The 13770-nt window shown below is 37.9% G+C and overlaps 1 protein-coding gene across 7 annotated transcripts in view; it reads left to right on the top strand.

The window, feature by feature from the left end:
* The window catches only part of LOC139971962 (apoptosis-stimulating of p53 protein 1-like), a 52969-nt gene extending 46209 nt beyond the window's left edge, over window positions 1–6760 (top strand). For all 7 annotated transcript variants that reach the window (XM_071978829.1, XM_071978827.1, XM_071978828.1 and 4 more), the window contains 2 exons: window positions 633–832; window positions 1183–6760. In XM_071978829.1, the coding sequence (XP_071834930.1) occupies window positions 633–832; window positions 1183–1215 (233 nt within the window). In that variant the 3' untranslated portion in view covers window positions 1216–6760. The remainder of the gene's footprint in view (window positions 1–632; window positions 833–1182) is intronic.
* Window positions 6761–13770: the final 7010 nt, after the last annotated feature.

The raw sequence follows: 13770 nt of genomic DNA, 5'->3' as shown, positions 1-13770 counted from the left end.
TGCATTGTTATGCATGGAAGGCTTTCCAATCAGTGTTCTACATACAAGAACACAAGTACTCCATGTTGGAAAAATTTATATTCTGTCGGTGTCAAAATTTTTAATGTGAATGATATTGTCGTTAATGCATTGGCACACACCATAAATTTACTTCCGGATAGAAGAAGTAGTGAAACAAGTAAGTTACTTTTACGAATGGTCAAGTTGGACTCAAATCTTGTGTTATGATTTTTGCGGGGTTACTTCAACAGGTTGTGTAAGTTTGTGATCTGTCTGTATTATGTATGGGACAGCTTATATGTTGCTCTTTCTAATTAGAAGTTGTTTAACCAATACTTTGTTTTTGTTATTTGTACCGATATAATCTTTGAACAAAGTTGTTCTGAGATATGGAGTCTGGATCCTGATTTACTCTGTTATATGATGTCTGGAGATTCTTGACACAGATAAGGATATAAAATACTAAGCAGTCCTTTACTCTTTGTCTGGAAGTTTCATCACCCCCACACATCCCAAATATATATATATATATATATATATATATATTTATTGTATGCAATCTATCAAAACATTGATACAATCAAAATTATTTAGTTACCATCTAAGCTAAACATTTTCATGCTTCTCCTTAGATATTCAAGAGAAGATGGGGGTGGTCAACAGCGGTACGGTGTTTGGCGTCTACACGTACGAGGCTGAAAAAGAAGACGAGCTAAGCTTTAAAGATGGAGATCAGATGAAGGTGTTGAAGAAAGGAGATGAGGATGAGACGGAGTGGTGGTGGGCGAGCAAGGATGGACGGGAGGGATACATTCCCAGAAATCTAGTCGCTGTAAGTCTTACTGGTGCAACAGCAGCAGCAGTTAAGAGTTTGCTTCCAAATTTGCATGAATGCATAATTCAATAGGGTGATGTAACAAGTAAACAATGGTAAAGAAAATAATAATTAGTATCATAAGTTGTACGGCAGAAGTCAGTTTTGTGAGGGTAAAGACAGGAAAAGCAATGAACCCACTCCATTTTTTAGCATCCCAAGAGTACTAGCAGTGTGGTACTTGAGTTAAGGTCTGGACCAAACATTTTGTCAGCATTTTTCAGGTATTTTTCAAAAATTTATATCATTGAAATGCAGAATATGTCCCTGTTTAAAATTTAATTATTCACTTCATTTTCCTCATTTAGATGTATCCAAGGGTCAAACCGCTTTTCAATTGATGTTAACTGTCGTTATCGTGCTGCCGACTCTGGGACCAGCATCGCAATTCCTGTGCGGAAGATATCTACAAAGACGTGGAAAGCAGCTTTGTCGGAATCATTTTAAAAAGGAATTTGCATCTTGAAAGAGATGAAAATCTCATGAGCTTGTAGATACAAACAGCCTGTGCAGTGCTTAAGTTTGCTTTCAAGATGGCAGTTCATAGATTGTAAGAAGATACAATTCCACATGGACATCGGACTACATAAATCATTGATTTTCTCTGTCAACCAAATTGGCGACAAACATAAATCAGCTGTTACCTACCAAACGGCCCTCCTCCCTTTTCGTTTCTATTTGTACCAAAAATTTAGCAAGAAAAAAAAAGTTTATCCAATATTCTCGTTGTCATGGGTGATGACCAAGCTCGACTTTTGTACATAAAAAAAAAGCTCTCCTTTTGTAAAAAAGAGAAATGTGTATTCTTTTTAAAATATCCTTATTTTTGTACTCCTTGATTAAGCTTTTAAGATTAATTCTGTACTAACATTTTGTGTAAAAGCATGGCTGAAGTGTGCGTTGATGGATGTAGTTTGATGCAAATCCCTGCCAAGGGTGTACTTTAGATTGGACTTTCTTAACCGTGTTATCCAAAGGGTATTATATAATTGGGGGGGATTTTTTACACGGTACTAATTTCTTTTCATTTTTCTATCTCTCTTTTTTCTTTCTTCATATTTTACTCCTTATAGCTTGCTTCTTTTGTTTTTTTCTCAGATGAAATAATTGGGCATCAATCCTGTTTCATTGTTTTTTGATAATGCTACTATTAGACAGATAGTACACTAAATAATGACAGATTTGGAAAGGCTTTGTTTTGAAAAAGGCTTTGCGGATACAAATTTTTAAAGACTCTGGGGTAATTGGCATTTTGTCAAATATTAACAATATGCAGTTAACAAAGTTACCGCCAAATTTGAAACTGAAGAGGGCGCAGCCTTGGAGTAAACTGTGGTAGCAATTGTGGGATTAATAGCTTTGTAAAAGAATGAAACTTTTCAGATGTTATAAAAATTATTCTTCTCAGATGTTAAAAAAATGAAACTTTTCAGATGTTAAAATATTGAAACTTTTCAGATGTTAACAAAATGAAACTTTTCAGATGTTAAAAAAATGCTGCTGCAGCATTTTTACAGTCTCGGTGATTCATTTATACAACTTTTAGAATTGTTTTGCTTATTTTCTGTCCAATTGTCTCCAAAGACAAATCATATAGTTTGGAGTATTTATTTAATGTTCAGAAATTATTGGTATGCTAACAAACATTGATTATTCACTCCCACAGGTGACATCAGTTTTGTTCCCATACTTTTCTCAACACATATTTATTCAAATCAATTTGGCATGAAGTAAGTGGGTTGGTGGGGAGAGGGGTGGTTGGGAGGGAGGGAGGGAGGGAGGGAGGGGAAGCGGGTAGCCGCTAGAAGGGTTGACAAGTGATAGAGGTAATCGTGCAAACTTCAGAACTAAACTTCATGTAAACAACTTACATTATATTTGGTGTGCTATTTCTGATTTTTTTTTTTAAACATGGTTTTTCTAGAAAGGTTGAAAAAATGCATTAATTTACACAGCGTTAAAATTGAAATTAATGTAGTCGCTCTCACAATGTCTTGAAAAGACAAATGACTCTCGTTCTAACGTTAGCATGAAGGTTCGTTCTAGAAGCACAAATTATTTTGCACTCGTCATACAATTTTTACATTATTCTTGGATAATCATCAGTTTTTTTTTCACTCCTTATACAAGGCTCTGAGTTAATCTGCCATATGTTACAGAAGTGTCATCCCAAGTACCTTGAGGAAACCAGCAATTAATTCAAACACATCTACATCTCAATATTTAATTTTTATGATAGCTAATAATTATAAATCTCTGGATTTGCTCTTTTGTTGATTTAGACTTGATTCCTGGCTTAACTGTCTGCCCACCGTATCATGTTGAGAGCACTCGAACTGACGGTGTGAACAGTTACCTTTTATTGACAGAAACAAGATATTCAAACTATTATTCGTTCTGTCAATTTGTGTGCCTCTTGAGCAGAATCTGGCAGTAGGTTTCCCAAACTGGGTGAATAAATGAATTTTGTTACCAGTATTCATATAGTAACCACTCAACTATTGACACATCAGCATTTATTGGAAAGGTTCTTGTTTGTGAAGAGTATTTGCATAGGAAGTGTGTTCTTTTGTTCATGGAAATACACTTTCTAAGTTTATATATCCTTTCAAGCTGCTATGGGTAGCCATTTGGGACAATTTTCTGATGCTGGTATCACCACTCACATAAGGTACTCTCATGTTGCTCCTCAGTTTAATTAGTTAGCTTGAACAGTTCTGAACCATACTCGGATAGATGTTGAATATTCATGCTGTCAATACAAGGATGTTAAAGCCTGATTTGAAAGTACAGTATATAAAACACTGTCCCAAACTGGGTGCTACCTGTAACAACAGTTGTTAATGTGACTTATTCATACCAGCAAGGAAACATTACTTAAGAGTAGGATATGTCTCTGTTGGTATTTCCAATGATCCTGCTCATTGGACTAGATACATTTATCATTAATGTACAGGCACTGAACATTCAGTTATGTATTCATGCATATGTAAATCAATTCTTAGTATTCTATTTGATGAACCGCCCACAAACATTTCTTTGAAAGTTTATTAATAAAAAAGTTAATTTGTTAATAATTCATTGTTCTTCTATTAAGTATTCAGTCAACTTATCACATACTTGGTGATCAGAAATCTCTTTGGAATATTCTAGAACTAGCTTATTTCAATCAGAGTCACGGCTGGAGAGAGATATGTCGGTGACGCATGCCAAACCTCATGTGGTTATGGCTCAGCAAGAAAGCATCAGCTATGAGAATGGTCTGCTTGCCGTATTTTTAAAAAAAAACTTGCATTGCAAACATTTCTCATACTAATCTCAAACATGTCTGATTTCATAGTTTTGTACCCTGTGATCATGTTTTGAATTATCAGGTACACTATGCAATTTTTCAAGAAATAAACACAGAAAACTCATATCAAACTTCCTGTGATGCTGCTGAGGCGATTTCAGGATATAAAGCTCTAATCAATGTGTTCAATTACTCTTACCTTCTTTCTTCCATCGGTCTTGTACTGGTACTCCAAGATTGTACCAAAATTCAGACAAAAAATGTGCAAACTTCAGTTTTTAAGATAATAAAATATTGGCACTGATTACAATAGAAAAGAATGCTTAACTTCCTTTAATTTTTTTTTTTTTTTTTAAAACATTCATTCAAACCGGTATAAAAAGCAAATATTTATGAAAAGGCGTTCAATTATCTAGCAAATACCAAAAAGACAACAGAATGTGACAATATGATGAGAGAGAGAAACGATTGTGAACTAACAGATTGCACCTCCTTGTGTCCCTATGACAAAACACTAACAGATATAACAGGGCCTCTGAGTTTCTAGCTTTCTAGTTGGTTTGCCATTTGATGGGGAACACATGTTTTTCTTTCATTTTTTTTTAATCACTTCTTGAAATATTTGATCATCTAACTTATTACATGATGGTTTGTATTACTTCTCATTGTTACTTAACCTGTGTGATGAGGCTCAATAATTGCTGATTAACTTTTAAAACAATGAAGGAGGACTGATAATTTAGCTATCAGAACTAACTGGGATGTATGTCGTTGTCTGGCTGAAGGCAGTTAAGTATTACAAAAAAATAAATAACTTTTGATTTATATTGGCATGAAGTGGCATTTTAAGTGTATTCATGTTAATTAATTCACAAAGTCTCAAGCACTGGTGTTTTTCACAGGTTTATGAATGTAACACTCTGAAAGTAAAACCAAATTGCTTGGACAATGGAATGTTATTTTTTCTCTGTTTGGATCACAAATCAGTGTCTATTGATTATCAAACATGTGCAAGTAAGGGTTTGTTTCTTATGGGGGGGGGGGGTGTTAGTCAGGCAGGTGGAGGGAGTTAGTTTCATCAAAAAATCTATGGCTCTAGCCTCATAGATTGTAACTTTAAATGAACCAAACAACAGAACAATTGAATTGAAAAATTATTATAAAGTATGTTGCAAGAGCAAAGAAATTGCTATCTAGAATAGGATTTTGAACCCATTGATGATCCAGGTAGGATGTTTCCGACATGATGACCATATCCCAGCTGTACAACCCTATCTTATCAGAAATTTGAGACTTATTGCTGGTTTGTAAGTATATCTCTATATACTGTTAGCAATAGTGGACAAAAACGATATATGGTAAATATACCGCAGGGTGCAATGAAGCTGTGTTTACAATATGTGGTTTGTTTACATCTATCGCCCGGGTGCAATATATGTTTGAGTACAAACCGCCATTTGCAAAAAAATACGTTGATTTGTAAAATGTCAGTGTTTTATGAACTGGAACCCTCATGCCCTGTGTAATGTTGTCATACGGTTGCTGAAGCTACTGAAATTGAGATTTAATATAAAGTTAAATAATGTTCTTTGTAATGTGTAAGTTACAAGTTTTTGAGATTTTTCTGGTACCAATTCTTCAGATAGTTGGGTTTTTTCTTTTCTATCTGGTTAGTTGTGTTAGTAGAAACCAATTCTTCTTGTTCTGTTTGGTCAAGATGAAAGTAAAATGAGATATAACAGCACCATAGCTAACAATGATGTAACCAAGGTATGTGGTGGAGGGAATGGGGTGGGATGACAGTAGGTCCCATCTCCCTACCCTATTGGTCAAGCTGGCCTAAAAACCACTAAATCTAAAATATATCCCCCCCCCCCTGTGGCATAGCTATAAACATGGGATCCTTGGGCCAATGATTATTTAGGGGCCCTAAAGGGAGTGCGGCTAGCATCCATTCACTGTGACCAGGCCATTCTTTTCTTGTGATGGATCCCTTCTGTGTGAGGATAGGTTAATTAATCTAGTGTACACCATATATTTTTAAGGGGCCTAGGGCTTTGCTATCTCTCTCTGTCAACCACCTGGTGTTGCATTGCTGCTCATATTCTCTGCTCTGTAGTAGTGTCTTAATTTGTAACAGATTTAATTGCAAATGGATTTTGTAAATTAAAATGTAGTGTAATGGGTCACAGGATTCTGTCATGCAAGAGGTTTTCAGATTTCAAGTGATTGGATTGAAATTAAGATAATTTAAAATAAAAGAAAGGCACATTACGGGATGAAAGAAATCGGAAAGAGATGTTCCAGAAACTCCAATCTAACCAAAACGATTGTCATGATAAATAAGTCTTAATGTTTTTCATGTCGATTTGCGCAAATTTTGTTAAGGAATCGGATGTTTGTATACGGTAGACCCTTTTTTTGTCGATTTTTGGCTAGGGTCGAAAAAAGAGTTTATAATAGTCACTTTATAATTGTGTATTTGTAAAGTGAGGACAATAATTTTTTAAATCATATTTTCATTTCAAGTGTTTCTTGCAATTGTAGTGAATTGATTGTCCAATTTTTGGGTGAGTAGATTATCACATATAAGAGATGTCTGTATTGTTATTATTTGAGTTTTGTCTCTTTATCTATCCAATTCCCTGCCCCCCCCCCCACCCCACCATTTCCCCAGGCCCACCTTTTTATGCCTTCAACAAGAGGAGTAGACTTTCACAAAATGAAAAGCTGTTAAAACTTGGGAAATGAACAACGGAAAAATGACGGGTAACGAGACCCGCCTTACTCGAAAAACATCCCATTGGAAACAGTCTAGCGCCATCAGTTTTGTTATGACGCTCGTGTCCTGTTTACTAAACCTTTCGTGTTTGGTCTGCAGATAAAAGAATCCTACAGAGTGTTTTTCAAAACCAATTGCAAATAAAATAAAATAGTCTCGAAGATTGTTTTCGTCAGATGAAAATTAATCAGCGAATAGTGTTGTTACGTATGTTTTGTGCATGAACAGGGTGTGTGGGGGAGAGGGGGGGGTTGACAATTTACAAAATCTCTGTTTCGGACAAACATTAATTCACGCCTAGTTGGTTGGACCATCGCCTTGGCAAGACCAGGTTCCCCACGATTGGGATAATGTTTCAAAACACTGCGTGAGTTTCCGACAAACCGAAAAAGCTAACGAATCCGTCAATAGTGATCCTGCCTAACCTCTCATGTTCAAAATAAGGACGTTTATCGGCCATATCCCAGATTTTTTTTTTGTCAATATTCCAATACCTTACCACGGTAATACCATTGGTTGCTTTTAATTCTGCAATTAAGTTAGATTTATATTTGCCAAAATTATCATGGACTTTATGGTCGTGCCGATTAACAGATATATCTGAAGAAAGCTAACACTGACAAAGCGCATCTTAATTTCACGATGGAGCTCGAAAGTCTTAGAACTTTGAAAAAAAATAAGGCTCTTTGTGAACTCAGGATATCAAAATTAAGTAGAGATGTTTGTTCAATAGACTTGTCCATGCATTAAGTACTTTCATACTAAGTTGATTGTCATTGGCATACCTGGATTATCTGTAGGTATTTTGATTTGCTGACCGGAACAAAAATGACCTATGACGCTTGTGAAGTGTGATACGGATAATACTAAACACAGACAGTGGTATAGGTGGGTGCGCAATTATTACAACAGGTTGTCTCCGTATCTTCATAACACCTATATAGTCGGCTATAGAACTTGAGCCGAACGCTCTTCTTATTAAATCCTATATGTGTGTGTTAAGACCCGTATTGCCAAATTTGAACTTTTGACTGTTTACCGATGCAGGGGTCTAATGGCAGGGGTCCTTTCCCACTTTGACAACTTCTTTTGGGATATGCAAAATGGTATTGTCGTATTCATTTATCGTCATTTTAATACCATTTGTGAGCTTCAGCCTGTGCTACCTAATATAAGCCAGTTGTAGAAAGTCTGATTGCTTTACCTTTTTGGAGGGAGGGGATACGTGGCCCAAGATGCCCCCCCCCCCCCAACTTTCGCAGTATTGCAAATCGCTTTTCGTTTCCTCTACTATAATACTACAAAACCGCATACGCTCTTTCACAACCCTACCACTGCCATTGTGAAGTACCATCCACACGAAGCAGTAGATGTAAATATATATGATAACACATATATTATCTGTGATCGATAATCTATGCTGCCCTCTATTTTCCCTCTATTTTCGGTCTGTTGCTCGTTTTTGGTTTCGATGATAATCGTAACCTATGCATTCATGCAAGAGGAGAGTGTGTGTGTGACGCCTCGCTTGTAAACACGATATCTCCAGAAGGGAAGCTTGGAACAATCATATATGAGTACCACATTGAGTAGAAGAACCCTATTGTTTTGTGGGGAGATCAAAGGTCATTTTGGGTCACCAGGGGCCAAATTGTGAAAACCTTGTAAATACGATATCTCAAGGAGGTAAACTTGGACCAATCTCATATTTCGTGAGTAGGAGCACCACGTTTAGGAGCAAAAGCTTATAGTCTTTTTGTGGAGATCAAAGGTCATTTGGGGTCACAAGGGGTCAAATTGAGTAAACCTTGTAAACACGGTATCTCAAGAAGAAAAGCTTGGATTAATCTCATATTTCGTGTGAAGGAGTACCACATTGAGTTCAAGATCCCTATTGTTTATAGTGGAGGTCCAAGTCCATATGGGGTCACTAGCGGTCAAATTGTGAAAACCTTTTAAACACGATAACTCAAGAAGGGAAGGTTGGACGAATGTCATATTTAGTATGTAGTTGATACACGTTCAGTAAAAGATTTGATTGAGGTCAAAGGTCAGTTGGAGTCAGCAGACGCCAAATTGTGGAAACCTTGTTTTATAAGCTACCGTATCTCCCACAGACCAGCCTATCAGATAACATGTGCGTTACGCCTCATACTAATAGGAGGATATTTGCAATTAGAAATGAGCTTATGGGCATCCGTAGAATCTAAAACTTAAAAACTGAAGGTAGCATACGCCCATTAAAAGCCCAACTGCCTTTACACACTAAATCACAAAAGTAATGTGGTCTCTAAGTCTAGATAGAAGTTCTCATTAGCTAAACGCTACCCATCACCGGATAGCTGACGAGTTGGCACCATCAATTTTCCGTACCATGACCACGCAGATTTTTTGCTATCAGAGCCGGAAGTTTCCGCCACTTGTAAACAAACCTCTTCACTCAGTAGCAAACAATTTTCGTAAGCTGCTCATGGGAAGCCTAAAGGGGTCTAAAATTGCCTCAATGGACCCAATTTTTTCACTATATGTACTTCCATTCATGCTCTTCAACATGCAAGCCACGAAAAAGTAGATCATGATTGATAACAGGTCAAAAAAATAGTTCCCATGCTGCTTTTTGGCACTTTTCCTGAAGGAGAACAATCTGGCGGATGGATATAGAATCTAATAGGAGTATGTCACCTGAAAACTCGAACATATTTGCATTGGCTTCAACGTGCCGCTCGGAAGCCTTACTTTGCGTGCAAAAGGGTATATTCTTTGTAGTACAGCGGTTCTAGTGAACGTTTTTCATCGTATTTATGTCAGGTTGGATGTAGTTTCGTTGTGACCAGGCAGCGTTTATGAAACTTAACAGTTCGTCTAGTTAGATTTTTGACTATGACCAATCTCAATGCGAAATAATTGTGTAAAACTGTCTTAGTTTGGCAGTGAGTTCACGAGTTTTTGTCTGGATAGGCTGTTGATCTCAATTTGTGTAGGCCCTTCCACTAGTTTCAGCATAGGCCTTAAAAATAACGTTCGACTTTCGTCACGTTTACGATTATGGGCCAACTTGAACAAACCTGGCTAGGCCTATGAGCAATTTTTATGTTGTCTAGGCCAGCAACGGTTGGGTAGAATAGGGTTCGTTAATACAACAACGTGAAGAATACCAGTCAGAATACCAATACACTTAAGATGGCAAAACATCTCCTTAATTATTTCTTAAGGCATTTTCCTACTTGCTATCAGTCATAATTCGCAAAGGATAGAACAATTTAAGGAGTTTTGAGATAAGTTTGCTGTTGTTGCTGCTAAGATTTTTGGAAGATAAATGCTTTTACAACCTCAGATTTCCATTGCGTAAAAGATCGCTTTGATGTAGGCAGTGTAATGGAGTAATATCGATATTTTTCGCGCTTCAATCTGCAGCTACAAGACAAGATAAATAACGGGGCAAATGTACGAAGTCGCGCTAATCGAGTAGCGGTTCAAAGTAGCAGTAAGGTACTGCATAGGCTTAGGACTCGCGCACACCTAGCTACTGTATATAGTATATACCTAGTAATATAGGAGCCATAATGTAACAGAAGCAAAGCTATCTTAGTAGGTGTTTTTACAGGCGTTTTACTTTTAATTGTTTAGGACATTATCATAGGCCTAGCTGCTTATTTATGATTCTGCGACATGTTTTACTTTGTTCAACACTTACTTTTGGTGGGAAAAGGTTAAATTTCATACTGCAAAGAAACATAACTTTCCAATGCGCAATTACGTAGCACTACGTATCTACCTAACTACCTACCTTTGTTCATAGAAAGTATTTGATGTTGCAGATCTGTACTTTGGAGACTTGAACAACAATAGGCCTACTGGCAAGTGAAATTTGGCGAGTAGATTTTTAGTCACGGTCGCCAAATAACGAGTACTTTTAAATATATTTGTCGAGGCCTGAAAACCTTGAATACATGATTTCTCATGGTAGAAATCATGGATACTTTTCATACATGGTATATGGATTTGCCATATTGAGTACAAGAATCATGTTGCTTGTGAGGTCAAATCTCCTATAGGTCACCAGAGGTCAAACTCTGAAAAAAACCTTTTACATGATATCTAACGATGGAAATCGTGGATACCTCTAATACTTGGGTGTGTGGATTCATAACATTAAGTACAATACCCCTATTGTTTTTGGTGGAGGTGTGTATAGCCACGTACAGTAATTTATCATGCCATAGTGTTATTGTATCAAAATGGTGATTCGGGCCATTTCGATTGTAACAGCTAGTTCTGGTTATACTAACAACCAGAAGTCTAGTGCATTGAAGTCATCGAAACCTCAATGCATTTTGCATTCTTGTATTATTTTATTTTTATTTATTCAATTAAAAAAAATGCTTCTTTTGGTCGTGGTCCAGAAATGAACCGTTAGGTCTCAATGTGAAATCGTGTTTTTTTGTGTAAGCAATTGAGGATGAATATGTGTAGTCTGCGTACCTGAAAATATTTATGTACGGCGTACATGCATGTTGCAAATTACGCCCGCCTGCCAGTATGTATGGAGGCAGGACGCGACTGCCAACAAAGGCTCTAGAGAAAAACACCACCGCCATTCCATCATTTGCAGTTCGTTACAACCGTCATGTACTGTCGTGGAATTTTGGTAAACAAATCTTGGAGAACTGGATTTTTTTCCCTTCAGAGACAAGTTGAATGTTATCTACAGGTTTACCCAGGAGAGGAAAAACCTCACGTTTGCACCTCAGAAGTGTAAAAATGTTAAAAGAAAAAATGACAATCTTCTCGAGATAATCCGTTTACCGTCTCACGTCGAGATGTCTCCATTTTAATGTCTTCTGGTCTCCAGTTCAGTTTTTATTTCCCGGGGGTTTTTTTCTTACCACGGGGTTATCTCGTATGAACCTCAGTGGGAAATTTCGTAGCACTGGAGAGGGTGTCGAGCTCTCTTCAAATAAACGTAATTTTTGTGTAACTCTCCTTATATTTAATTATCAAAGAATGCTTTAAATCATTAAAGAGCCTTAAAATTTGCTGGATATGTTAAAAATGGCCACAGTATTGAACAATAGCACACCATACGCAGGTGCGTATCCAGGGGGGGGGCGTTGGGGGCGCGCGCCCCCCGGGTAAGAAAAAGAGGAGAGAAAAAAAAGAGAAGAAAAAAGAGGGGAAAAAAGAGGGGAAAAAAGAAGAGGAGGAGAGGAAGGAAGAGAAAAGAAAAAGAAGAAAGAGAGAAAAAGGAGAAAAGGAGGGAGTAAAAGAAAAACGCGAAGACACCGGGAAGAGAAAGAGGAACAGTGACATCATTACAGCGCTGAAGGGTAGCCAGTGACGGATCAATGATTTCGTAAAAGTGTGACTCACCCTACCCCTTACACCGACAACTCCATTTTTTGACGTTTCCATTTTCCTCTCTCACTAATGATCTATATATATATACTATATATGGTCTATCATAACGCGTGTGTAGAATTGTGCTATGAAACCAACTGTGGCTGGTCTCGAACTCGACCGTGTCGTCGGGGAACATGACGATTTTTGGGATGGGGGCGACCGCCCGCCCCCCCCCCCATTCAGCATTTTTTTAAATGATATCGCTAAGTAATTTCAAAATAGAAAGTGCTTAGATGCAACTTACAAGGCCTGGGAAGTGTCATTTCCAGCGATCTGGGAGACATTTTCGGCCAAAATTTTCTTGTACGCTTCGCGCTAACAAATGGTCCTGGGTAGTGCCATTTCCAGCGATCTGGGAGGCATTTTCGGCCAAAATTTTCTTGTACGCTTCGCGCCAACCTATGGTGGCGCTACGCTGAGATAATTTGCCTACAGGCTTCGCCCCTCCCTTGGCAAATTCCTCGCTACGCGCCTGTTCGAATTTGAAACGCAAACAGCAGATATCCAATCATATCAGTGAGCATGAAAATGGCGTTCCATGATGAAAAGCCTCAAAACTGTCCGACTTGCCTGAAAAAATAACCAAAAATTTTCGCGCGCGAAGCGCGCGTTCAACGCGTCAATGTCGATATCATATAAGTAAGCATCGGTTATTACATCGCATGCCATCATGTACCGTACGGTCCGTTCAAATTGCGCAGTATACCGCGGGATGCTAATGTAAACAACGACATGTCTCATGAAGATGTATCAAAAGCATGGAGGTCCAATTATGTCAAAACTCTCTTTTACTTTAGTAATGGCGAATTAGGGGCTGCACCCCGCCGCGCAGTGGCGGAGCGTCCATACGGTCAGGGGCGCATGCCCCCCCCCCCCCCCCTGACGGACTCAAATGGACTGCTGGCGCGTTTTTCAGCTCTTTACCACTTTTTACTTATTCTAGATTATTGACTTTTTCATTGCGCTCTCATCTACTTATTGACATTTGTCACATTTTGTTGGTGTAATTTGGAGATGACACCTATTTATTCTTCGTTTATCTGCAAATTAGCCAGGCCCGGAAAGCGTCATTTCCGGCGATCTAGGGAGTATCTTTACTCAAAAATTTTCTGTACGCTACGCGCCAACCAGTGGTGGCGCTCCGCTTAGATAGTGTTGAAAGCGCCCCTACAGACCATTCTCGCCCCTCCTGACCAATACCCCTAGCTCCGCCAATTCCGCCGCGCCTCCTACGCCTATGTGTATAGTGTTCGGTTTCGGAAATATCTGCTATTTTTTCATTTCCTTCAACCAAGTTTTATAATAGCCGTTATAAGAGGTTTTAATATTTCTACACCAATAAATTAACTGTGTTGAAGGAAGTTTTTCTATATTGGTTGTCCATAGATGAAATTTTGTACAACATTATGGGTATGTTTTGAA

This window comes from Apostichopus japonicus, chromosome 8 (assembly GCF_037975245.1).
Source record: "Apostichopus japonicus isolate 1M-3 chromosome 8, ASM3797524v1, whole genome shotgun sequence".
Taxonomy (NCBI): Eukaryota; Metazoa; Echinodermata; class Holothuroidea; order Aspidochirotida; family Stichopodidae; genus Apostichopus; species Apostichopus japonicus.
Note: the sequence above shows the minus strand (reverse complement) of the source record. Positions and strands in the feature narration are given on the sequence as shown.